Source organism: Mobula hypostoma, chromosome 21, assembly GCF_963921235.1.
Source record: "Mobula hypostoma chromosome 21, sMobHyp1.1, whole genome shotgun sequence".
Taxonomy (NCBI): domain Eukaryota; kingdom Metazoa; phylum Chordata; class Chondrichthyes; order Myliobatiformes; family Myliobatidae; genus Mobula; species Mobula hypostoma.
The window spans coordinates 51,391,506-51,419,282 of NC_086117.1; the positions used below are offsets into that span (position 1 = coordinate 51,391,506).

The window sequence follows — 27,777 nt, forward strand, 5'->3', positions numbered from 1 at the left end:
GTTTTTTACCAGCTTGTCTACTTGTGTAGCCACTTTTCAGGGAGCTATGACTTGGACCCCAAGATCCCTGCACAGATCAATGCTGTTGAGGGTCATCCCCTTTAATTAGATCTCCCAAAGTGCAACACCTCACACTTGCTTGGGTTAAACACAATCTGTTTTTTCCCCCTTTGCCCACATCTGTAGCTGGTCTGTATTCTGCTATATCTTTTGGTCTTCTACACTATCCACAGCTGAAAACTCTGAGTTATCAGCAAACTTACTAACCCACTCATCTTTCACCCAAGTCATTATGCAGGACAATACTAGCAAAGTGGAAGTCCCTCCTGTTGTGGAGTTCTGCCTGTCGACGGATGTCCCGTCCAGGGTATCTTCTCTGCATACTGCTGTGATGTTCTCTGCTCCCTTCTCCTTTGTAATGCCTTGTGTCGTGCCTGAAACTTGTATACTGTGAAACGCCGAGCTGCCAGTCCTGCCTTTCCCTCAACTATGTTTCCATAGTTGCAGCAATATCATAATACCCTTGGTATAATCAGCAAGCTCCAAAAGCTGGGCCTCTGTACCTCCCTCTGCAACTGGATCCTTGACCTCCTCACTGGAGACCACAGTCTCTGCAGATTGGAAATAACATGACCACTGGCACACCTCAGGGATGTGTGCTTTTCCCTCTGCACCCGCGACTGTGCAGCTCAAGCATCATCTGTAAATTTGCTGACGATGCAACTATCGTTGGCAGAATTTCAGATAGGCGGCGGCCAGGAGCGAGAGGTCAGCTGGCTGAGTGGTGTTACAGCAACAGCCTTGTGCTCAATGTCGGTAAAACCAAAGAATTGATTGCCGTCATCGTGAAGGGGAAGTTGAGAGAACACTCCAGTCCTCATTGAGGGATCAGTAGTGGAAAGGGTGAGCAGTTTCAAGTTCCTGGGTGTCAAAATCTCTGAGGATCTATCCTGGGCCCCAATATATTGATGTTCCCAAAGGAGGCACACAGTGGCTATATTTAATTAGGAGTTTGAGGAGATTTAGTATGTCATCAAAGATGCTCTCAAATTTCTACCAATGTACCATGGAGAGCATTGTAACTGGTTGCATCACCACCTGGTATGGAGGGGCCACTGCACAGATTGGAAAAATCTGCCGTGAGTTCTAAACTCTGCCAGCTGCACCGTGGTGGGCCCTAGTCTTTCCAGTATCCAGGTCAACTTTAAAAGGTGATGCCTCAAAAAAGCTGCCTCCCTCATTAACGGCCCCCATTACTCAGGACATGCCATTGCTAGCATCAGGGAGGAGGTACAGGAGCCTAAAGACATGCACTCAATGATTCAGGAACAGCTTCTTTCCCTCCGCCATCAGATTTCTGAATAGACAATGAACCTCACTATTTTCCTCTTTTTTTTACACTAATTTAATTAGATTTTCTTTTTTACGCATACATATTGTAATTTATAGTTTTTTATCATTATGTATTGCAACGTAGTGTTGCCGCAAAACAACACATTTCACAATGTTCAGTACGTCAGTGATATTAAACTTGATGCCGGTTCTGGTCCACTGTCTAACTCTGACTTGCTGGTGAAGCTCCTCATATTAAACACCGATGAGCCCATTAGCATCCCCCGCTCTCTGACCGGTGTGTCTGCCCACTGGACTCACTGATTTATCCTTCACATTCTGGTCACTCTCCCACTTGCCACGCAACTATAGACTCCAAACCCACCCGCCCACCCATTAAGGGGTAGCATGAACAAACCTATGAACACGACATTGCTTGTGATATTAAACCTGATTCTGAATCTAAGTTCTTAATGTTCTTTTCCCTGTTTTTACCCTCACTGGCACATGGTGTAAAGATAATTCCAAGGTCATGACCTAGAGGTCCAGTTTTTTTAACCTCTGACTGACTTCACTCTGCAGATCCACTTCCTTCTTTCTAAATGATGTGCTATCACCTTTGGCTGATCTCTCTGCCCGTTTGGAATATTCTGTACATGCTCCGAAACCTTCCTGATCTTGGCACCAGGGACGCAATGGGCCATCTTGGAACCTCCATTTTGACCACAGAAATGCCTGTTTATTTCTCTCACTAACGAATCCTCCACCATTATCACTTAACCTAGACTTCCCCTGCTCTGTGTGTCACTGTCAACTGTAGTGTCACAAATTTGGCTGACATTAGTCGTGTGAAAGTTATTGGAAGGTATTCTCAGGGACTGGATATGAGAATTTGGATAAACATGGACTGACTAAGGATAGTCAGCATGACTTTGTGCATGGTAGGTTGTGTCTTACCAATCTTAGAGTTTTTTGAGGAAGTTTTCAGGAATGTTGCTGAAGGCAAGGCAGTGGATGTTGTCTACATGGACTTCAGCAAGGCATTTGACAAGGTCCTGCATGGGAGGTTGGTCAAGAAGGTTCATTTGCTTGGCATTCAAGATGAGGTAGTAAATTGAATTAAAGATTGGCTTTGTGGGAGAAGCCAGAGAGTGGTAGTCTCGGACTGGAGGCCTGTGACTAGAGGAATGCCACAGGGACTGATGCTGGGTCTGTTGCTTGTCATCTATATCAACGATCTGGATGATATGGTTAACTAAATCCACAAGTTTGCGGATGACACCAAGTAAGGGGTGTAGTGGACAGTGAGGAAAGCTTTTCTTCTATACCTGTAATGTGAAAATGTTTACCATATTCTGAAGCTGAAAAACCTTTTCTCACTGTTCAATTGGGTTTGGGGTGATGATGATATCTGGATAGTTATGGTTTCAAATATGTGTTTCTGGTACTTAATGTTCTCAGTTTTAGAGAACTGTTTTCTGTCAGAATAAACTGCAGATTAAGATTAATTCTGCTTGTTGCTTTCAGTTAACAGGAATCCCTTTGAATGTCTCCATTAAATTGCAACTGAACCTATTTGTGAAAGCAGTGCCAGGGATAATGTGAGTATGATGGTCATCTCAAAGGAAGTTAGTGAACTGGCTGAACTTGCCGGTTCATAGGAACATCTTCAACTGCTTCCTGAACACTGTTATACTTCCTGAACTGTTGTGGTAATGTGTTTGTGCTTAGGGCAATGGGAGACACACACTTCAGTCACACCCCTTGCGCGGTCTTTAGTTTGCAGTGGATGCGTTGTTGGGGCTGGCTGACAGTCTGCTTACTTCCACTCTGGCCTCCTGGCCTGGTGATAAAGGGGTTAATTCTCCAGGTTGAATTCGGGCTTGAGAGGAGTGTCCCCTGGCAACAGATGAAAGAGTCTGGCCTTGTACTTTCTTAAGTTCAGATGATGGAAGGCAACAGTAAAAATGTAAAAGATTCTTTTGAGATTTCCAGGGTATATCTTTGGAGATGCAATAGAGTAGAAATGCTGGAGGAACCCTGTGGTCGAGAAGTATCAGTTGTCAAGACTTGTGGTCAGAACTCTGCATCTGGTCTGAGTGAAGAATGGAGATGGTCAGTCAAGGGAGAGGGGTAGTGGTAAACCGCCTGAGGTGATTGGTGGACTGAGAGTGGAGAGAGAGATGTCTGGTATAGAGAGTGGTAGTGGTAAGGCAATCTGAGGTGATTGGTGGACTGAGTGGAGAAGGGAGATGGTCAGACTAGAAAGACATGGTTGTAGTAGGACAGCCTGAGGTGATTGGACTGAAAGGGGAGGGAGGGAGTTGGTCAGAATATAGAGAGTGTAGCGGTAAGATAGCCTGAGGTGATTGGTGCACTGAGAGTGGGTGAAAAAAGATGGGCACATATTACCAGATAGGGGAGGGGAGTGAGAGTGGAGTTGTTAGATGGTGGCAGGTGGAGATGAATGGAGAGGTGTTGTTGGGTCACCTGGAACTAGGGATCATGCTCTCATAATAAGGGGTCAACCATTCCAACCGAAGTGAAGAACTCTGTACTAGCCGTATGGTGAACCTACAGAATGCTGTAGCGGTTCACTCAGTATTCTACCCAAGGTGGTGCTGGTGATAGGTTTTTGAATACTAAGGAAATCACATGAGAACAGGTTAGAGCAATTGAGGTACAACGTTTGGCCATGATATAGAATAGCAGAGGTATGGGGGTGGGGGGGGGGTAATGAATAGCCTATACCTTCCAGTTCTATTCTCTTCCATCTCTGGAGTCTACTGTTGCAGGGGATGCAGCCAGTTGTGAAGCCTTATCTGCATAATGCGCATTTTCTTTCCAAAGGGAGACTGGGAATATTCGGCCTGTGCTGTTGCCTTTGCTTTGGTTTGAAGAGGTAAGTCAAAAGCTTTTGGTTTAAAACATACACGGACACTGGCTTCACTGTAGTATTATAAATGGGGACGGGGTTGGAAGTTATTCACACTAAATCTGCAGGTAATTGGCCCTCACTGGCTCTGGGGAGGAGGTACGCAGTCTCCATCCAGGGTGGTAGAGTAGCTCATCCAATTCCCTCCTCCCGGTTCTTTTACATAAGCAGGCAATGAGGGTCTATGCCTCTACCGTCCTTAGAAAATGTTCATCTACACCTACCGATTAATTTTACACTTATTTCCTTTTTTGATCCCCATACAAAATGCATTTTTTCTTCCTGTTTCTTCTCTTTAGGCCATTCTTACTCTTGTAGGATGACAAGATAAAAGGCAGTAAATTTAAAGACATTTTTGTTGCCAGGGAGGTAGTACAAGGCCGAAGAACTAGTGTAGAAAGTTGTATCCTGTCTATATCCATTTTTAACAGGATATAGATAGGATACAGAGCTCGACTGAGGAACGGCAAATGGAGTACAATTTGGAAAGGTGTGAAGTGATACACTTTGGAAGATCAACTTTGAAGGTGGAGTACAAGGTTGATGGTAAGTTTCTTATTGTGGATGAACAGAAGGATCTTGGAGTCCAAGTCCATGGATCCCTCAAAGTTGCCTCGCAAGTTGATAGGGTTGTTCATAGTCATAGTCATACTTTATTGATCCCGGGGGAAATTGGTTTTTGTTACAGTTGCACCATAAATAATAAATAGTAATAGAACCATAAATAGTTAAATAGTAATATGTAAATTATGCCAGTAAATTATGAAATAAGTTCAGGACCAGCCTATTGGCTCAGGGTGTCTGACCCTCCAAGGGAGGAGTTGTAAAGTTTGATGGCCACAGGCAGGAATGACTTCCTATGACACTCTGTGCTGCATCTCGGTGGAATGAGTCTCTGGCTGAATGTACTCCTGTGCCCACCCAGTACATTATGTAGTGGATGGGAGACATTGTCCAAGATGGCATGCAACTTGGACAGCATCCTCTTTTCAGACACCACTGTGAGAGAGGTGTATGGTGTGTTGGCTTTGATTAGTCCAGGGATTGTGTCCAAGAGCCACGAAGTAATGTTACAACATTATAAAACTCAGGTTGGACTACACTAAGAGTGTTGTGTTCAGTTCTAGTTGCCTCATTGTAAGAAAAACATGGAAGTTTTAGAGAGGGTGCAGAGGAGATTTACCAGGATGCTCCCTGGATTAGAGGACATGTTTTATGAGGAAAGGTTGAGTGGGCTGGAGGGTTTCTGTGGAATGGGGACATTGGAACAGAATTAGGCCATTCAGCCCATCAAGATTCACTGTCATTAAATATGGCTGATTTATTATACCCAATAATGTGGCCTCCTCAGCTGCCTTTGGCAATGAATTCCACAGATTCACACCCTCTGGCTAAAGACATTCCTCCTCATCTCTGTTCTAAAGGGACATCCTTCTACACTGAGGCTCCGCTCTATTGAGACTTTTCAGTGTTCGATAGGTTTCAATGAGATCTCCCCTCATTCTTTTTAAACTCCAGCAAGTACAGGCCCAGAGATATCAAACGCTGCTCATACGTTAACCCTTTCATTTCTGGGATTATTCTCATGAACCTCTTCCGGACTCCCTCAAATGCTGGCACATCCTTTCTTAGATAAGGACTCAAACTTGCTTACAATACTCCAAGTGTGATCTGATCAATGCTTTATAAAGGCATTATATCCTTGCCTTTATATTCTAGTACTCTTGAATGTAACATTATTTTTACCTTCCTTACGACTGACTCATTGCAAATTAACTTTTAAGGAATCCTGCACAAGAACTCCCAAGACCCTTTGCACCTCATCTCTGAATTCGCTCCTTGTTTAGAAAATAATTGAAACCTTTACTCCTCCTACCAAAGTGCATGACCATACACTTCTCTACTCTGTATTCCATCTGCCACCACTTTGCCCATTCCCCTAATCTGTGTAAGCTCTACAGACTCCCCGCTTCCTTAACATTACGCAGGGCAAAAAGCATTATCAAGGATGCATCTCACCCTAACTATGGACTTTTTACTCTCCTCCCATCTGGTAGGCACTACAGGAGCCTCCGCTCCCACACCAGCAGACACAGGAAGAGCTTCTTCCCTGAGGCTGTGAGCCTGCTGAACCTCACATCACAGCGCTAAGCAGTATTGCACCCGTATTGTACTGTCTCAGTACTTTTATATTTGTGTGCTGTAGCACTAACTTTTTATTTGCAGTTATTTTGTAAATAATACTATTCTTTTGCACTTCTGGTCAGATGCTAATTGCATTTCATTGGCTTTGTATCTGTACTCGGCACAATGACAATAAAGTTGAATCTAATCTAATTACCTGCCTCTCCTCCAATTTTCGTGTTCAGGAGAATGATCGTGGGAATGAAAGTTTAACAAATGGGGGGCATTTAATGGCCCTGGGCCTCGACTCACTGGAGTTTAGCAGGATGAGGAACGATCTCTCATTGAATATTGAAAGCCTGGACATAATGGAGTTGAGAGGATGCTTCCTATAGTGGGAGAGTCCAGGACTAGAGGCCACAGCCTCTTTAGACCAGTGAAGAAGAATTTCTTTAACCAGAGAATGGTGAATCTGGTATTCATTGCCACAGATGCTTGTAGGCCAAGTATTTGAGTATGTTTAAAATGAAGGTTGATTGGTAAGGGTGTCAAAGTTTAAGGGGAGAAGACAAGAGAATGGGGTTGGGAGAGAAAAATAATTCAGTCATGAGTTAACGGCAGAGGATGATCAGTGGGCCAAATGGCCGAATTTTGGTCTTGTGTTCTGAACTGGAGGTGGAAGCTGTTCCAGAGACACAGTACTTTTGGAGCTGACAAGTAATAGGTGAATGGGAACAGAGAACAGACTGGAACTCGGGTGGGGGGAGAATGTTGAATTTGGGAAATATCCAGCAGGTCAACCTGCATCTACAGAGATGAAAACATTTCAGGTGGATGACCATCATCAACCATTTCTTACATGCAGAAAAAAATATCTGAAATAAATTGCAAACAAGAATCCCGACGGTTACAGTTTGCTTGGGTGACAGGGCAGTGTCAAACCTTGAACTCAGGCAGGGTTTTGTGGGACTGTGAGTGAAGAATTGATCATTGTGAGAAGGTTGGGTTTTGTGGGACTGTGAGTGAGTGAAGAATTGATCATTGTGAGAAGGTTGGGTTTTGTGGGACTGAGTGAGTGGGGGATAGATCATTGTGAGAAGGTTGGGTTTTGTGGGACTGTGAGTGAGTGAAGAATTGATCATTGTGAGAAGGTTGGGTTTTGTGGGACTGTGAGTGAGTGAAGAATTGATCATTGTGAGAAGGTTGGGTTTTGTGGAACTGAGTAAGCGAGGGATCGATCATCGTGGAGCTTGGGTGAAAACCAAACGTAGCAAGTGACTGGGAGCTTGGGGTTCTACTTGAATGGAGATGGTCAGCATGTGTTTGTTTTCTCTTAAGGAGACAACATTAAACACCAAATCCATCAAATTGTCCTGAATCTCTGTGTCTCCATTTTCCATCCTCCTAGAATACCATGCCAATGTAATTCCATCCCCTCTTCCTGCAGAGTGTGTGCATTGATGGCCCAGCTGTCAACACTTTTTACTATTTCATGGTGGTGTTGCCAATCGTATTTCAATATCTTCAGTACATCCTGGTTACCGTTGGCTGCCTTTTAGTGTTGGTCGCTCTAGCACTGAAAATTGTACACCTGAAAAAGCAGGTAAAGTTGTTTAACTAGTTATGAGAATGTTGTTTAAATGATAAACCAAGTGCGTTAGAGTTATATAGCAACAAAATGTGCCCTCACATCCATGCCCAATTAGTTGCCCGCCTCAGTTTCGTATGCCTGGGTTTAGCCCGTGTCCCTCTGAGCCTTTCTTACCTGTGTAACTACCCAAGTGTCTGAAACATAGTGACCGTAATTGTCTCTGCCAATTCCTGTGGCAGCTCGAACCTTTGAAACCTTTGATATACCCACCACCCTCTGTATGGGGAAAAATCTGCCATTTGGGTTTTGAAGTATTTCCCCTCTCACCTCAACCCATTTGCCCTCTTGTTTTACTCTCCTGACCCTGGGGAAAAGATTGCAACCATTCATTTTATCAATGTGTCTTGTGACTTTTATAAGCCTCTATAAGAGGAGTTCCCAACCTTTTATATGCCCTGGATCCCTACCATTAACCAAGGGGTCTGTGGACCCCAGGTTGGGAACTTCTGCTCTATAAGATCTTCCATCATCCTCCCAAGATCCAGGAGAAAATGTCCCTTCCTATGTCTAGGTGACACACAGAACTGCAAGAGTGGCCTCACCAATGACTTGTAAAGCTGTAACATGACACCCCTACTCCCGTATTCAGTATCCTGATCCATGAAGGTAAATGTTCCAAACAATGTTTTCACCATCTTGTCTACCTGTATTGCCACTTTTGGAGAACTGTGTACCTATATCCCTAGATCTCCCCAGAGCCCTACCATTTGCTGCGCAAGTCCCAGCCTGGTTAAATTTTCTAAAATGCATCACTTCACACTTGTCAGAGTTAAACTGCATCTGCCATTCCTTGGCCCACTTCCCTGGTTGATCTTGATGCTGTTGCAGTCTTTGACAATCTTTATTGTCCATCATAGCACCAATTTTGGTGCCGTCCACAAACTTGCTAACCAGGCCACTATGCTGTCATCCAAAATGCTGAACTGCAGCAATCCCTGTGGTACACCACTGGTCACAGGCCTCCGATCTGAAAAGCAAATCCACTACCACACTCAGACTCCTGCTGCCAAATGAATTCTGTATCCAGTTGGCTATCGCACTCTACTTCCCATATGAACCAGCCAACTCTGTAAGACACAGACAAAGTCCTTCCAATCCATGTAGATGACCTCCACTGCTTTCCCTCATCAATTTTCATGGTCATCTCTTCACAAAACTCCATCAAGTTGGTGAGACACGATTTCCAACACAAAGCCATACTGACTATATGTAATCAGTCATTGCGTTTCCAAGTGCTGGTAGATCCTTGTTTCTTCACCAACATTGATATTACTCTTACTGATCTGTAGTTTTAGTCCTTCTTGAATAAAAGCACCATGTTAACCACTCCAGTCTTCCAGAACCTCACCACTGGCTAAAGATGATATAAATATCTCTGCCAGGGCTCCTGTAATTTCTTCCTTGGCCGCCACAATGTCCTACGATGCATTTGGTCAGGCCCCATGGATTTATCCACTTTAACTGCACAACGCAGTAGTTCACCCATGATGTGTCAACCTATATAAATGTACTTCACAATCAATCTAACTACAGAGCCTAAAACTCTCCATCCGTGTCTCTTAAATGTCTACAGTGTATTGCCCTCTACCACAAAAAAAAGAAGGGAGTGGGGCAGTCAGTTCTCAAGGAGACATCAGATTGTGAAGAGGGAGGGAAAGTTTAAAAGTGAGCAGTGGCAGTCAGCACATTTTGTGCACCACAGTTCCTGAGGTTTGTGCATAATTGGATCATGCATAATTAGGCACTTGGCTAGGTCCAATAAAAAAAGTTTGGTTTAAATAGAGCGGCCATTGTTTGAGTGGACCAGTGTTAAGAGTGGGGAATTGAGGCTTCAGTTCAGTGAGGTTTCAGCGAGAAGAGACGTAGGCTGTAGGTAGATTTTTTTCCTGTTATTTATTGATTTTTTTTCTTGTACATTTAGAGCAGTGGGGATGTCAGACAGGGTAGTGGGACACTCCTCTTACAGGGATGTGGGAAGGCCGGGAGACTTCCAGTGTTCCTGATGACTTCACCTGCAAGGAATGCATCCAGCTGCCTTTTCTAACATACATTGTTAAGGAGTTGGAGCTGGAACTGGATGAACTCCGGATCATTTGGGAGGCTGAGAGGTTGATAGACAGGACACTCAGGGAGGGAGTTGCATCCAAGATGCAGGTCATGGGGAAACTGGGTGACCGTCAGAGAGAAGGGGATAGCAGTTAATGCAGAATACCCCTGTAGCCATCTCCCTCAGTAATGGGTATACCACTTCGGATAATGTTGGGGGCATGACCTGGCAGAAGAAAGCCACAGCGGGCAGGACTGGCAGCTCACCCTAGATCCTCTCTACATGCATTCGATGTAGGCCTTTCAATATTCGATAGGTTTCAGAAATTCTCCCCCCTCCCCTCTCATTCTTCTAAACTCCGGCCCAAGGCCTTCAAAGCCTCCACATATATTAACCCTCTGATTCCTGGATCATTCTCGCAAACCTCCTCTGGACCCTCTCCAATGCCAGCACACACCACCTTTGATGAAGGACCCAAAACTGCTCACAATACTTCAAATGTGGTCTGATCAATACCTTATAAATCCACAGTATTACATCCCTGCTTTTGCATGCTAGTCCTCTCGAAATGAATGCTAACATTGCATTTACCTTCCTTACCACCAACCCAACCCAACCCGCAAGTTAATCTTTATGGAATCCTGCACGAATACTCCCAAGTCTATTTGCACCTCGAATATTTGAATTTTCTCTCCATTTAGAAAATAGTCTGTGCCTTTATTCCTTCTGCCAAAGCGCATGACCATGTATTTCCCTACACTATATTCCTTCTGCCACTTCTTGGTACCCTGATACTCACATTTCTGGCATTCCGCTAGTGTTTTCCACAGTGAAGACTGACACAAAGTACTTATTAAGTTTGTCCTTTTCTTAGTCCCTCATTACTACCTCTCCAGCATCATTTTCCAGTTGTCCAAAGTTCATTCTTGTCTCTCTTTTACTATTTATATATCTGAAAGAGACTTCTTGTATCCTCTTTTGTATAATCGTGTAACCTACCTTCATTTTTCATTTTTTTTCTCTCCGTGACTTTTTTAGATGCCTTCTGTAAGATCCCAAAAGCTTCCCAATCCTCCGACTTCCCACTAATCTTTGCTCTATTATATGCCCTCTCTTTGGCTTTTATGTTGACTTTGACTTCTCTTATCAGCTGTGGTCATATCATCCTACCTTCCCAATCCTTTTCTTTGTTATGTATCTATCCTGCGCCTTCCAAATTACTCCCAGAAATTCCAGCCATTGCTGCTCTGCCATCATCCCTGCTAGTGTCTCCTTCCAACCAGCTTTGGCCAGCTCCTCTCTCATGCCTCTGTAATTCCCTTTACTCCACTGTAATACTGATACACTTGACTTTAACTTCTCCGTCAAATTTTAGGGTGAATTCTATCACATTATGTTCACTGCCCCCTAAGTTCTCCTTTACGTTAAGATCCTTAATCAAATCTGGATCATTACATAACACCCAATCCAGAATTGCTAATCACAAGCTATTCTAAAAAAGCCATCTTGTAGGCATTCTACAAATTCCCTCTCTTGGGATGCAGCACCAACCTCAATTTCCTGATCTATCTACATATTGAAATCCTCCATGACTATTGTAACATTGCCTACTTGTCATGCATTTTCTATTTCCCATTGCAATGTGCAGCCCACATCCTAGCTACTGTTTGGAGGCCTGTATATAATTTCCATCAGGGTCTTTTGACTCTTGCAGTTTTTTTTAAACTCTACTTACAGGGATTCCACATCTTCCAATCCTATGTTACTCCTGTCTAAGGATTTGATTTCAGTTTTTACCAACAAAGCCATCCCATCCCCACTGCCAACTTGCCTTTCTTTTTGACATAATGTGTATCATAGAAAACGTACAATACAGGCCTTTCAGCCCACAAAGCTGTGCAGAACATGTCCTTACTGTAGAAATTACATAGGGTTACCTATAACCCTCTATTTTTCTGAGCTCCACATACCTGTCCACATATCCTTGGATGTTAAGCTCCCAACTATGATCTTCTTTCAGTCAAGTCTCATCTGCCAGTCTCTAACTGTGCTACAAGGTCATTTACCTTGTGCCGTATACTCTGCATTTAAATATAACAATAGTCCTGTATTCATCACTTTTTTGATTTCCCCACCGTTACACTTTAACTCATGCGACTGACTGCAATTTTGACCCATCATTTGCCTGTCCTTCCTCATAGTCTCACTAGGCACTGCACCTACTTGTATACCAGTAACCTCAGCCGTATCACTCTGGTTCCCACCCCCCTGGTAAATTAGTTTAAACCCTCCCCAACCGTTCAAGTAAACCTGACCACAAGGATATTGGTCCCCCTCGGGTCCAGGTGTAACCCATTGTACAGGTCTTGTTCTCCCCAGAAGAGATCCCAGTGATCCAGAAATCTGAAAGCCTGACCCCCGCACCAATTCTTCAGCCACGCATTAATTTGCCAAATTATCCTATTCTTGCCATCACTGGCACATGTCACAGGCAGCAATCCAGACGTTACTGGAGGTCCCTGTTGTAGCGTGGATGAAATTACTGGAGAGACAGTCACTGGTAGATACAAAGCAGCTTCTTTATTCAACACAACAAAGTACAGCAGGCATCTCGAGACGCTTTCCACAGAAAGGTCTGCTAGCTAAATGTGGGCTTGATATTTATATGCTAAACACAAAGGCAATCGCTACTTAAAAGTTATAGACAATACTTAGACAGTGCTTCCTTTTGAAGCTACATACGAACATCACACCTTTGGATTTCATCCTTTCCTTCTGACGCCAGCATGTCTGGGTTGGTATCCACAGCCTTTAGGAGTGTAAGTTAAATCTACGATACATTTTTTTGGCATTTCCTGTGCTAACATAGAAGACAATTAATATTTATAATGTATAGGTGATACTGCCTTCGAAACTACAGCATCAGGTCAAACTACCAGAAGCATGTGGTATTCACACCTTTTAGGAAGCCCATTGTGGTGGACTCGATCCACAGTCCTTTGTCACACAGTTAAAATAGAAGTCTGCTGGCCAAAGTCATAAGTGTAAACAAATCATCTACCCTAAAAGAAATCCACTCTAACAGTCCCGTTTTTCAGCCTTCCACCTAACTCCGTATATCTCCTCTTCAGTGCCTTCTCCCTTTCCCTCCCTGTGTGGTTGGTACCGATATGTGCCACCACCTCTGGCTCTGCTCCGCTCTCTATCTCCCACTTTAGAATGCTGTGGGCCTGATTCGAGACGTTCCCGATCCCGACACTTGGAAAGCGACATGCCACTCGGGTGTCTGCTTTCTGCTCTAATTATGGAATCCCCTGTCACTATCGCAGTCCTCTGCTCTGCATTTCCTTTCCGAGCCACAGAGCCAGACAGTGCCAGAGGCCTGGCTGCTGCAGCTTCCCTGGTAGGTCGTTCCCCCCGCAGCATCCAAAGTAGTAAACAGTACTTATTATGGAAGGAAACAGCCAGAGGATTACTCTGCACTGGCTGCCTATTCTCTTTCCCTCTCCTGACAGTCACCCAGGTACCTACCCCTTGCAACTTAGGGGTGACTACTTCCCTGCAGCTTCTGTGTATCATCTTGTTTTCCCGCATGAGACAAAGGTCATCAAAGCACAGCACCAATTCCTTACCGTGGTCTGCAGGGAGCCGCACTTTGTGCAGATGTAATTATCAGGGAGAATGGAGGTTTCCCAGTGTTCCCACAACTTGAACAAGGAACATACCACAACCTCCAGATTCATTTCCAACACGCTAGTTATGTACTAACAGGGAAAAAAAAAATTACTAGAAACTTACCTTGAACCTTCGCCTGTTTTTTGCCCAAATCTATTGAGCCAAAGCCAAACCACTCCAACACCACCCCACTCCAACAATGGCTGCACTACATGTACCTCCTTTCCTTTCATTGGCCCAGCGCTGACAGCACCCCACCAAAAAGAGCTGGAAAGCACCCGAACTCTTTTTTTAAACCTCATGGTGCATCACCAATGAGCAACCTCTCACACTGATTGCAGACCACTGGGGGCGGGGGGGGAGAAAAACAATGTTTACCTATCATCATGTGTGGGGGAAAGGTGGACATGGACTTTAATTCTTTGCAAGTGGAACACGAGGATGAGAGCAATAAAAGAGGGGGTGGGGTTTTGAAATCTGAGCGTGTGAGATATGAGGAATTTGCAGATTATTCCCTGATAGTTTTCAGTTAATTATTGTTTTTGTATCTCTCTCCAGCTCCTTCACTGCCACATACTGTTTGTCAGTCACCACCTATCTCCACCCTAATCCTAACACTCCCAGTCTCCAACTAATTGCGGATCTACCTTTGTCCCTTTACCATACCTTGGACAGAAGCTCGTGAACCTGATACGTTAACTGTGTTTCTCTCCACGGATACTGCCTGACCTCCTGAGTACTTACAACATTTTCTTAAGATTTTTCTAAATTTTACTTAAGATTTTCTGCACTTGTATTATTTTGAATGACTTTTATGCATTGCTGTGCTTTGCTGAAATTGATTCCATCGGGGCCACAGTGCGGAGGAATAACTTGTAAATCGTAATCATGTTTTCTGATCTCCTATGGTTGGGTTCCCTTGGTGGGTCTGAAAAGTTTCAAGTTCTGGTTCTAGAATTGCTGCTTCCTAATGGGAAATCTGCTGGCCTCGCTATCTTTTTTTAACAGTGCTGGCCTAGCTACTGAGCTTGGTAAGGCAGCCTACTTGCTGGTTATTCTTGGCCGTAGTTTAGCTGTGGGCATTTTGGCAAGAGACGGGTAGAGTTTTGTCTAAAAAATCTATCCACCTGCTTTCAGTTGTAAATGTGTAGATATGAGAAGTAAAGTTCCTGAGGGTCATTCTGGTAAAAGAGGTGGCTTCATTATCTCTTTAATTTGTTTTATAATTCCCTGTCTTTATCATATTTTCTCCTTATTTTTCACTTCCTTTTATTGCTGTTTCCCTAACTGCATACTGGAAGGATCTTGAACCCTTGCACTTGGTGATGGAACTAAACTTGCATATTAATAGTGGGTTTGTGAGATAACATTTCAAGAGCTCAGAAGTATGAAAAGTAAAGAATAAACTGCAAGATGACAGATTGTCAGATGAAAGTACACAGAACTGGGTAGCAATGCAAGAAAAGACAATGTAAACTAATTAAAACAAGGTAAACTGTTTTCAAGAATAATCTCATCTGGTGTCTCACAAGTCTCCTGTGGAATTAATGAATGTATCTCTGCCTTCCTCCATGAGGAAAGTTGGTGGCACTAGTTGAGTTGGATTGGAGAGGAGAGGTGTCTGAATTGGTGCCCGGCCCAGCACAGGGTACGGCCACTGGACTAACCACTAGCTAGTCCAATTCTGTTATCCTCATCCATGTAGCTTTCGTACATTGTCGGATGTTGGGCCAACAGTCCTTTCAATACAAGAATGGACAATCTCCATGTCTAAACTTCCCACAGTAAGTTACTTCTAAGTGTGATAGATTCAGATTGTCCCAGTTAGTTTTGAGATTCAGTTACGCTGTCACTTTGTAAAGCACAGAGTTCAGAACAGAACTGAACCAGTAGCCCTGAACTACTTAAGGGCTAGTTGGAAGTTCTGAGCTTGGAGAGATCATTGGTAGGTCTCTGCATGGGAATCTGATCCCTCAGGTAAATCTCGTCTTGTAAAATCATGAAGGTCCTTCATTTGAGAAATTGCAGGAATAAGTAGACAGATCTTAAAGAGGAAATTTGGGTATTTTTTTAAAAAAAGTGATGTGGAGAGAGGACAAAGGGGAAAACTAATTAGAGGCTCCGTCAACGAGCCGCCACTGTGATAACTTGTTGGCTTCTGTAATTCTATGATTATGGCAATGAATATAAGATTAAAATCAGTAAAGTGTTTAAAGGGATTTAAACTGATAAACAACCTTTATAAATATAAGTTAAATATATTTGTACTAAACATACAGTAAACTAAATAATAGTCATAATAATTGCCATAAAGATGAAATCAGCTAAAACACAGCTGACCAGCAAAGCTCAACTAAACGTTTAACATTTAATGTAAACTAACCTTAGAATAAATTTTGAGTAATTGCTTTGTAGGACAAAGAGATTTTATTTTGGAATTGTAGACAGTGTACTGAGGATACAGCAGTCGATGCGGAAAAATCAGTTCCAGTGGCTTGTCCTGTGGAAGTCTCGGTGTAGGTGGGTAAAGGTTTACTTTTGATAAATCTGGTTTGAGAGGTGAAATTAAAATAAAATAAATTAGTATCATTTAAAAAAAAATGTACTTAAAATGCAGGTGTGATCTTTCCGTGTCTGTGTCAGTGATATTTTGGCATTCTCTTTCCCTTTGCGACGGCACGCGGGTCTTTACCTACGTTACATCTTCACTTTGAAATGAATGTTTGTGAAACACCAGTGAAGGTGAATGACTGCTGATGTCACTGCTCCAACTATTAGGGCAGCTGGCCCATCTTTTGTATCATTGCCGCAAGCTCTCTGTTCAATGCCAATATCAGGATTGTGGAGCTGAAAGGGGGTTCCTGATGCCAAGGGTGTTTGGAGACTGCCCATGCACTGGAAGAGCTGTGCATTTGCAAGGGATTCCAACTATCCAGAACCTTCTCTGTTGAAAGTTTGTGTTCTTGTCTGCAAAATGGGTCATGACTTCAGTCAGTGTGGGTATCAGTATGAATCAGACGGTCAATGTCAGAGTCAGTGTACAGTATCGTAACAGGTCCTTCACCTCTGCTCCATGTAAACCGCATTCTCATTATAGTTGCTCTGCTGTATGACCCATATTCCCCTCAACCTTTCCTATCCAAACATCTTTTAAATGGCTTTAGTGTACTTGCCCTGGCAGCTTCAAAGGTTCATTTGTTATCAGGGTATACAACTCTGAAATCCTTCTGCGCTGAGTTGCCATGAAACCAAGAAAGAAAAGAAAGGCAACACGATAATCAACCATTCCCCCAAATCCCACCACCACCTTGCACAAAAAATCAAACAAAAACGGAGCAGGCACATCAAGCCCCAAATTCCCCCTCTGCACAAAAAAAAACAAGAAAGATTGGGTGAAAAACACAGAATATTTAAAAAAAAAACTAAGACTGAAAAAGAATCTGTAGTCCATGTCTATATCCAAATGCTAAAAAAAACTTAGGTAACATTCTCCGGGCACGGTGGCAGTGTCTCCCCTCTCCGGGTGCGGTGGCAATCACGTTCCACGTTCCACATTCGCTTTGATGTTTCAAGCTGTCTTCTCGCCTTAATCAGCGCACAACTGAACCTTTAATCGGAGAACAACGGCTTGTGCCCTGTCCCGCAGCCTGCCCACCGTGAGGTTCGCGCACACTGCCTCTGCCTTCCAGAATCCTCTCAGAGACCGCCGAGAGCTGGATCACCCAAAACACGGGCTCCAACAGTTCCAGAATCACATCCAAGTCCGAAAACAAATGTAAAAGACATAAAAGAAATGAAATGTATTGTCTCATGATCTATCCAGAAGATGTTGACCGAAGGAGCATTGTACACAGGTGCCATCTTGAGCATAAGTTCCATTCTCTGAGTAAAAATGTTACCTGTTAGGCTTCTATTAAACCTCTCCCCTCACACCTTAAGCCTGTGCCCTCTTGTTCTTGATCTCTCAGCTCTCGGAAAAAGATGGAATGCATTCACCCTCAGGGCTGGTTGATTATAATGGAAACACAATGCTGAGGATTTGGCCTGGAAGTGGATTCTGACACTGGTTTGTTAATGCGGCCATTGGAGGCTTTTGCTGGGATGGCATTGGTGATCCCTCTCCGGTTCTTTCAGGTGCCTGCTTTGGGGCGTCCATGCCTTTTGAGGTGTACAGGAGACCAGCATCACTGCTTTCTTGTAGCTTCCAGGAGGTGTTGGTATTGGAGAGGGGGCAGAAGAGATTTTAAATCGAGCCAAGGCTGAAGAATTATAATTTATGTGAGCCTATCTAGACTGGAATTGCTTCCTGGAGTCTTAAGTTTAATCGAAAGCCCTGGCGCAGTAAAATAGAAAGTCAACAATTTTTTTCCTCCAGATGCTGCTTTATTTGTTGAGTTCCTTCAGCAGGTTGTGTGTGGTTCTCATTAGGTCAATTTGAGGGAACGCGAGGAACTGAAATAAAATAAAACTTTACAGGCATATGGTGAGGGTCTGGAATTCTCCCTGATGTATAACAAGTTCAGTCAATGCTGAATTATTGGATATATCAAAGAAAAGTGGCATAGGTTTATTAATGCCAGTGGAGTTAAATCAGTTGCTTATGTTGATAAGGCCTGCAAATTCCTGAGGATGGCACAACTGCCATAGCAAAGTTGCACTTTCAAACAGAACTTTAATAAAATGCTACAGATTTGCTTTTTAGCAAGATGGACAGAGTGGTATTTCTCAGAGTGGAGTGTTCTGGAACAGAGGTGCACAAATCTTTGGCAGAACAGGTTGAAAAGACTTAATGAGGCACATAGGGTTCTAGCAGATCAAAGTCAATGAAGTCATGGAGATTCAGCCCACTGTTCATGATGACCAGGTTCACAAACATACTTAAATCCATTTTACAGAACTGCGGCCTCCTATTCCCAGCTCATACCAGTGCTCCAGGTACATTAAGCATTTTTGTGCTTTTCTCGGCGCCTCACTTCAGGAAGATTGTCAGCATTGATCCTGCCCCACTGATGCTGCTGCTGTGTTGGTATTCCGTGGATTAGTTAAGCCTCAATCTGCATATTTTTACCCCTGGATTCCTGTCTTTTCTTCCAGTCTTGAGCATCATTGTTCTTGTAATCAGATTGACCCCTCTCACACTCCGTCTCTCCGAAGTTCACTTGCTAAATTTACTGTCACAAGCCGCCTTTGTGTAACCGAACTATTTCATACTCTCAGATTTTGAAATAGTATCACAAGTTTTTTTGCAAAAAGCGAACGGTAACTGCTCCAGCAGGTATCCTACAGGGATCCCAACCACAGGTTTGAGTGATTAGCTTTAATTCTACCATTTTTCCAATATTAATTTCTGTTTAATTAAATTAATGGATAATTAAATCTAAATTGCATAACCTGTACGTTGGAATGCCAGCCCATTTCCAATAAATCATTGTGCGAGGATGGAACCACTTGGGGTAATCACAAGAAATTGGGATACAACAATATTTACGCATGTGCAAATCCTACTAAGTGTTTACTGTTTCACTGCCCAATTCTCTGAAGCCTCTGCAAACATTGAGCTAAAAGACCAGCCCCTGTTCTGTTAACTTCTGAGAAATCATGAAACTTCAATCAAGAATAAGAATCAATAATTATGATTAATGTGGTGCTCCTCATGCTACTTTTAATGTCATAATTAATGCAATAATTTTAGAACAGCTTTCAAATATAGAATTGATTTTTTTTATCATGGGTATACTGTGGGGGGGGGGAGGAGAGAGTCAGAGCATTTCTAATAATATATCGGCCCCTCACATTGCTAGAACTTGACTCAACTTTCCATTGTTACTTAGATTCCATTCAAGGGCATTTCATCTAGAAACAGAGAAGACAGTCAAGATGCTTCAGAAAGGTTACTGCAAGCTGACAACAGTAACGAGTCACTTGAACAAGCTTGATCTCTGATGGACTGAATTTTAATTACCATTACTTTTTAGATATTGATTTTGGCCGTTCAGTTTGTATTTTGCACTGTTTTCCTTTGTGTGACTTCGCAATTTCCTATTGCCAACGTTGTATATCCTGTGGAAATGTGGAGAAACTTTAGTGATCTTTCATTGAACTGTTTTTACATTAATTACAAAATTAAATTGTATTAACATTGTCAAAGTAGATGACATTCAACCCTATGACTTGTTGAATTGTGGGCTGATGTCACTATACAGGAGTGAAGAGGTTGATAGATTTTCATTCAGACTATCGAATAGTGGAAGTTAAAATGACACTACTCACAAGTAGAAGTTATGTGGGTATCATTTCAAACTTTTTCCTACAATGCAATCAGAAGCAGGTAAAACTCATGCCATGTTTTCAGTGTCTTGATAAAAAAGCAACATTTGATTTTCCACCATTTCACTTGGAACGGCAGCCGTTGTTGCAGCGGCCATTGCTGGAGTGGGCAGTGTTAGAGTGGTGATTTTCTGGCTTTAGCTCTTCGAGGCTTCAGTAAAGAGAGGCTTCAGTCAGGCAAGGCAAAAAAGAAAAACTCTAGGCAGAGTTTTTTTTTATATTTCCCCCCTCCCTTCTTTACATTTGCTCAGTTAGGACAGTAGAGATGCCAGGTAGAATAGTTGAATACTCCTCTTGGAGGATGGAGGAAGGCAGGGAGACCTCCACTGTTCCCGATGACGACTGTGAAAAGTGCATCAGCTTTTAACTAACAGCGTAAAGGGGTTGGAACTGGAACTAGATGAACTTCAGATCATTCGGGAAACTGAAGGGGTAATAGATAGGCCATAGAGAGGTAGTTATCCCCAGCGTGACCCCCTCCCAGGAAACTGACAGTCTGAAAGAAGTTAAGGAGCCAATGCAGAGTACCCCTGTACCCCCTCAGTAACAGGTAGATCAGTTTGGATACTGTTGGGGCGGTGGGGGGAATGACCTAGCAGAGGAAAGTAACACTGGTCAGGTTTCTGGCCGGAGTCTGGCTCAGAAAGGAAAGGGAGAAGAGGAGTGCTGTGGAGATGGGGGATTCATTAGTCAGGGGAACAGGAAAGAGGTTCTGTGGGCCAGAACGAGTTACTCAGATGGTACGTAGACCCCTGTGTGCCAGGGTCCAGGACATCTCAGATGGCGTCCTCGGTATTCTCAAGTGGGAGGGTGAACAACCAGAGGCTGTGGTCCATGTAGGTACCAATGACATGGGTAGGGTGAGTGACGAGGTTCTGCACAGGGAGTTCAGGGAGTTTGTTGCTAAGTTACAGGGCAGGACCTCCAGGGTTGTGATCTCAGGATTGCTACCAGTGCCACGTACTAGAAAAACCAGAACTAGGAAGATTATACAGCTTTAATACGTGGCTAAGGAATTGTGTAGGAGGGAAGGCACAAGACACTTGGATCATTGGGCTCCCTTCATGGGACAGTTTGCACCTGAACTGGAAGGGGACTGATATTCTAACAGGAAGGTTTGCTAATGCTGCACAAAGTGGTTTAAACTAGAGTTGCAGGGGGAAGGGAAACCAGATTGCCAGAACAGTTGGTGGAGAGGTTGTGGGTAAGACCTCAGATAAAGTCAGGAATCAAAAGATTGAGCATGGCACGACTAGCATCCTGAGCTGCAGATATTTCAATGCTAGAAGTATCGTAGGAAAGGCGGGTGAGCTCGGCATGGATCAACGCCTGGAATTATGACATTGTAGCCATTAGTGAGTCTTGGTTGCAAAACTAGTAGCTCAATATTCTGGGGTTCCATTGTTTTAGACGTGACAGAGCTGGGGGGACGAGGAGGAGGAGTGGTGTTACTCGTCAGGGAAAATGTCACAGCAGCGCTCCAAGATAGACTGGAGAACTCGTCTAGTTGAATTGAATTGACCTTATTTCTTTCATCCTTCACAAACATGAGTAAAAATCTTAATGTTACGTCTCTGAATGTGCAAATTACAGTAATTTGTAATAAATAGTATGTACAGTAAGATATACAATGTCAGTCTAAATTATTCTGTCTGTTGGCCTGTGGGATGTTATGGGTGAAACTGAGAATTACGAAAGATATGACCACGTTAATTGGGCTTTATTACAGACTGTTCAACAGTGTTACGTACCCCGTAACTGGGTTGCCAAACCAGCAGAAATGGATCACTCAGTTGGAGTCTGGATTACTAGAACTAAGAAAGTTTTATTAAAGAAACAAGCAACACAGTAATCGCAAGGATAATAAATGCAACAGTTCAGCAATGATAAACACACATGTGCACAGAATTAAGATAACAGGATCAATCAAGCTCTACGTTGTCTAGGGGTAAATGACCAATTTCAAAGTGACGCAAAGTTCAGTCCAATTTAGTTCAGTTCGCAGTAATCGCCGTGGCGATGGACAATGTGGGGGGAAGGAGAGAGAGAACAAGAACGAATAATCATTCAAAACGGCTTCCACTCACAGACCTGCGATATTGCTCACAAGCAGCTTTCGAGCGGGTCCTTTGTGATGTCACTTGAGGTCACCGACTGTGACCCCTCCTCCAGATGCGGTCGATCCTCTGCAGTGAACCTGGCACCCAAGCAAGGGCGGACACACACTGGGTTCCCGCTGATCGTACCTTTCCACCCTGTGCGTTTAAGGCTTGGTTCCGCCACCAGCCTTCCAAAACGACTCCCGCCGACTTGCGGGGGGGGGGGGCACCGCTTCCAGGGTCTCGTTACCTCGTGGTGTCGTGTGTGTCCTGCCTTAGCGAACCTGTCCCTTTTTATCCCCCTGCTGGGGTATTGCCTGTCCATCACTTCAAACAGTTCAGGGTTCAAAGGGGGAGCCGATCTTGACAATACCCAGACTGATGGTTCCTTCATTAACATCTCCAAATGCTACTTCATTGTGTTCCTTATCTCTCCCTCCCCTGAGGACAGGTGGCAGACCAACTGCTGATGCCACTGGTGCAAGCCCAGGCCAGCAAACATCTTAATTTATGTGTATTCTCGTCACAACAGTCTTAGGGATTTAGAGGAACAAATTTGTGAAGAGATTGCAGACTGTTGCAAGAAACATAAGGTTGTTACAGTAGGTGATTTTCTCATTCTACATACTGTATTGACTGGGAATCCCATTCTGTAAAAGGACTAGATGAGATCGAGTTCGTCAAATGTGTTCAGGAAAGTTTCCTTCATCAGTACTGTACATAAAAGTTGCGACATGAGAGCGCGCAGTGCTGGATCTGGTATTAGGGAATGACAGGCCAGGCGATGGAAGTTTGTGTAGAGGAACACTTCGTATCTAGTGACCACAATGCAATTTTATTTCAAAGTAAATTTGCAAAAAGATAGGTCTGGTCTGCGGGTTGAGTTTCCTAAATTGGAGAAAGGCCGGTTTTGATGGTATCAGAAATGATCTGGCAAGTGTGGATTGGGACAGGCCGTTTCTGGCAAAGGTGCGAAAGACTCAGGTCTGTCGGCTTCATAAGTCTAGGGAGGACAATCTCCGGCCCTGCCAAACTTGTAAGATTGAGCTGTAAACTCACCCGGAACCTCCTGTTCGGGTGGCTGCTGTGTGATTTGTTACCCTGTTACAAATCAGTACCACAAAATAACATTTTCAGCTCCCTTCTCATATCTGACACATACTTCAGATAAGTCTTCGGTGGTAGGTTTTCCTCACCAGTCCCAAAACAAAGGTCGATGGGCAACCTTGCTTTGTGCCCAAAGATCAGATTATACGGCGAGTACCTGGTAGCTTCATTTCGTGTACCGTTGTAACAGTGGACCAGATGTCCAATATGTCGACTCCCCTTGTCCTTCTTGCTGATTTCCAAGGTTCCGAGCATGTCTAGCAAGGTCTGATTAAAACTCTTGGTCTGGGGATCACCCTGTGGGTGATGAGGTGTAGTCCTCAACTTCTCAACCCCAAGCATGCTCAGTAACTCGTGTATGAGTCTACTCTCGAAATCCCATCCCTGATCACTGTGAATCCACCTGGGGAGGCCATAATAAATGAAATACTTCTCCCATAGCACTTTGGCCAACGTGGACACCCTCTGGTCCTTGGTAGGGAAAGCCCACACATATCTGGTGTAGTGATCCATGATGACCAAGACATTCGCCATGTTGCTGGCATCTGGCTCTATTGGCAGGAAATCCAAACACACCAGGTCAAGGGGCCCCGCACTCTGCAAGTAGGACAACCGAGCAGCCCTCGTAGGCAACATCTTCCTCCACGTGCATTGAATGCATGACCTGCAGTAGTCTTTGACCTCCAGCTTCTTTGGGGGCCAGTAAAACTGACCTCTGAGCAATCCATAGGTCTTTTCAACCCCCAAATATCCAGAACCATCATGAAGTGACTTCAACACAATCCTCTGATACTTCTCGGGCAGAACCAGCTAGGAAGGCCGAGGTCGGTCCGGGGGTGATGTGACCCGGTATAGGATCTGGTTCCTCAACTCCAACCCGGGCCTTTCTCTCAGTGATGGAGGCACCACAGTGTGATTTATCTTCTCCACTTGGGCCATGTCTCCCTTTTCAGCCGCTGACCAAATGATACCGATGATGCCCGGGTCATCTCGCTGAGCAGCTGCCACTTCCCCAGGACTCAAATCCGGTAACCGGTTTGTATTCCGAGCAGTCAGGTTACAGTAAGTTTGCGGAATGGCACCATCAGAAGCTCCCAATTGATCCACTGCTCGATCCTGCCCTTCCTTCCCTCTGCCTTCACCGTGATGGAAAACTGGCACATGGCTTTCACTCCTGGGGCAGGAACACTCTCCCACTCTTCGTCCCTGTCCAGCCCTTCATGCACATTTTGGGACAAAGCATCAGCATCAATGTTCCTACTTCCCAGCTGGTACTTCAGGCTGAAACCATAGGCAGACAACGCCTCCAACCACCGATGGCCTGTGGCATCCAATTTCACTGAGGTCAGGATACAAGTTAGGGGATTGTTGTCCGCCCTCACCTCAAACTTAGCACCACAGAGGTAGTCACTCAACTTATCCACCACAGCCCATTTCAATGCCAGAAACTCCATCTTGTGTGTGGGATAGTTTTTCTCGGAGGACTCCAGCTGACAAATGCAACAGGTCTCAACTTGGTGCCCTGATCCTGATACAGGACACCCTAAGCCCTCTCTGCATCCATACGCAGAACATACGGCAATCGGGGGTCTGCAAAAGCCAGCACAGGTGCCTGTGTCAGCGGCTCCTTTAGCAACTGAAAGGCCACTTCACATTTCACATTCCACCTCGCTCCAAAAGGCTCTGAAGGGCTAAGATACTCTTTACCCTCTTCTTTTGTCATCCTCCTTTTATTCCCCAAGGGAGGATAACCACACAGAAGATGATTTAATGGGTGACTCACTTTCATGTAGCCCTTCATGAATCTCCGGTAGTACCCACAGAACCCAAGGGATGAGTACAAAGCGCTCACAGTCTGGGGCCTTGGCCATCTGGTCATCGCCTCTATCTTAGACGGATCTGTAGCTACTCCCTCTGTGAGACTATGTGCCCAACATAGCTGTCAAATATCTTGCAGAACTGGCACTTGTCCAGGGAAAGCTTTAACCCTTCAGCTTTTAGGCGGCCCAGCACCTTCAGTAGCCTCACTTTCATGTTCCTCCAAGGTGGACCCAAACACTATGAAGTCATCCAGATATACCAATACCTCAAACAAGTTCATATCCCCCACTGTCTTCTCCATGACCCACTGGAAGGTCACAGGGGCTCCCAATACGCCCTGGGGTATCCTTTTGAACGGGAAGAATCCCAGTGGACATATAAATGTTGTCATCTCTTTGTTGGCCTCACTCAAGGGGATCTGGTAATATTCACTCCTCAAGTCCAGCACATTGAACCACTTAGCACCACTCAGACAGGCCAGCACGTCTTTGACCCTCGGGACTGTACACTGGTCAGGGTCGGTGCACCTGTTCACAGTCCTGTGATCCACACACATCCGTACCTTGCCATTCTTCTTCCGGGCTACTACTATTGGGAACGCATAGAGGCTTCTGGTCTCAGTGATGATCCCAGCTTCCTTCAACTTGCACAAATGCTTCCAAGTGTCTTTCACCTCTGCAGGGGTGCACCTGAACAGAGTGCCCTCGGTCACTGGGATGGTGTGGCGAGTGCCCTTGGAACAACCCACATCAATCTCGTCAGTAGAAAATGCATCTTCCAGTTTCAACATCTTCTCTATCAACCTCCTCTTCCAACCTGCAGGCACCGGGGAGTCCCCGAATTTGACTGCCTCAGCGGACAACTTTCCCCCTTTTGCAGATAGTTTCTTCCTGGCTCGTCTCACAGGGAAACCAGACATTACTGTCACTGGGAAAAGATGCGCCAGGGGCATCCCCTGCTTGAAGGTGACCTCCCTCTTCATAGTGTTCCTGACAAACACTGCCATCTTGTTCACCTGTAAACTGAGGGCTTCTGCAATTCGGGCCTCACCAGTACCTCAGCAGACACGCCCGACTCCTTTTCGTGGTCTTCTGGAGCATCCACTAAGAGGGCCTCGACCTCAGGCATTCTGGGAAATTTGGGGTTTCCCATCACTCCCACTACTTCCCCAGGTCACAACACAATTGGCTTTGATTGGTGAACCACACAGTCCCTCATCTAAGCTCGTTATCCAGCCCAGTGCAGCCACACATCATAATGCCTTACAACAAGTACCTCGGGTCAAGAATGATGAGTTTGGAGAAGGACATAAAGATACAGAAGGCGCTGGTGTGGAGGGCTATGAATGACATTAAGCCAGAGGGCTTAAAAAGAGGATTTTCATAGCAGCCATGGAGTCCATTCTCACGTACGGATGAGAGACGTGGACACTCACCAAGACAACATGAAAGTCTCTAGATGGTTTCTATACATAAATGCTCCGGATGGCTGTTGACGTGAATTGGCAAAAGCACATGACGAATGTCGAGCTCTATGACGACCTACCGATGCTCACCACTAAAATCAAGGCGAGAAGACAGCAACTAGCGGGGCACTGTCTACGCCACCCCGAGCTACCTGCCAGCTTAGTCATCGTATGGGAGCCCAAGCACGGGAGTATGAACCCTGGGCGCCCTCCCAAGACTATGGTCAACATGCTCCTAGAAGACAGCGGCGCGGCTAATGTAGATGAACTGAACACACCGATGAGGGAGAAGTGGAGAGTCTGTCATCGTGCCCGATGCCGGCCCCTAGGCCTGAGTCGACGTAGTAGTAGTAGCAGCCACACACTTCCTCAAAAACAGCTCGAATCACCGGGTGAACGGACAATGTCTTCAGAAAGCTCTTTCCTTGCAGGCTCCCATAAACCTCCTTACAATAGGAGTATCTGTCCTCAAAGGAACTGAAACTCTGCCCTTTTCATCGGGGTCCAGAGATACCAGTGCTAATGTATCAAGGACCCCAGCCACTCACACATCTGACTCTGAAAACTCCAGCTTCACTGACAAGTGACCACCATAGGGATAATCACCCACACTAAGACCCCAGATCTCTAGTGTGCTGAGTGGCGTCAATGGTAAATGCGGCAAATGCCAGTTGTAAAACGAATGGTACAGCAAAGTGACCTGCAACTCTGTGTCAAGTACGGCTCTAGCATGAATACCCTCTATCTGTAGTGATACCCTGGAGCTTGGCCCCACTAAGCCTTCAGGAATAGGATATTTTGCTTTAGAGTGTTATTTGATATATTGCTGGGAATGTGTTCCCCCCGAGACACAAGGCCGTCCCCTCACTGGTTTTTTTTAAAGTTTTCCCGATGTGTGTCTCTCTCTGCTTAGGTACCCGGGGGCTCACTCTCCAAGGTGTTTCCCATCATTCATACTCCTGCCTGGAGTGTCCCTCTTCACCACAGTTATAACAGACAATACTGACTGTTCCCCTTCTTGCAGGACCCTGGCTGCTAGCAGCCCTTTGCTTAGTTTGCCCCCTATCAGCTCCATTACACGGAGGTGGGGGCACACCTGCTGATAACAGCCTGGATATCTCCGTTCTCAACTCTGCCACAATCTCCTCTACCACTCCCCAGTTTGGGCTGTCAACGCAGAGGACCACTACCAAG

General features: G+C 44.7%; 1 protein-coding gene across 8 annotated transcripts in view; it reads left to right on the forward strand.

Annotated features, from left to right (window-relative positions):
* Window positions 1-21,669, forward strand: part of scarb1 (scavenger receptor class B, member 1) — a 72,801-nt gene extending 51,132 nt beyond the window's left edge. For 5 of the 8 annotated variants that reach the window (XM_063073984.1, XM_063073987.1, XM_063073985.1 and 2 more), the window contains exons 10-13: window positions 2,860-2,933; window positions 4,183-4,234; window positions 7,839-7,994; window positions 19,596-21,669. In XM_063073984.1, coding sequence (XP_062930054.1) covers window positions 2,860-2,933; window positions 4,183-4,234; window positions 7,839-7,994; window positions 19,596-19,700 — 387 coding nt within the window. In that variant the 3' untranslated portion in view covers window positions 19,701-21,669. Of the gene's footprint in view, window positions 1-2,859; window positions 2,934-4,182; window positions 4,235-7,838; window positions 7,995-14,322; window positions 14,501-16,179; window positions 19,481-19,595 lie in introns of those variants that run through there. The other 3 variants (XR_010021231.1, XM_063073990.1, XM_063073991.1) reach the window with 3 other exon arrangements.
* The last annotated feature ends 6,108 nt before the right edge of the window (window positions 21,670-27,777 follow it).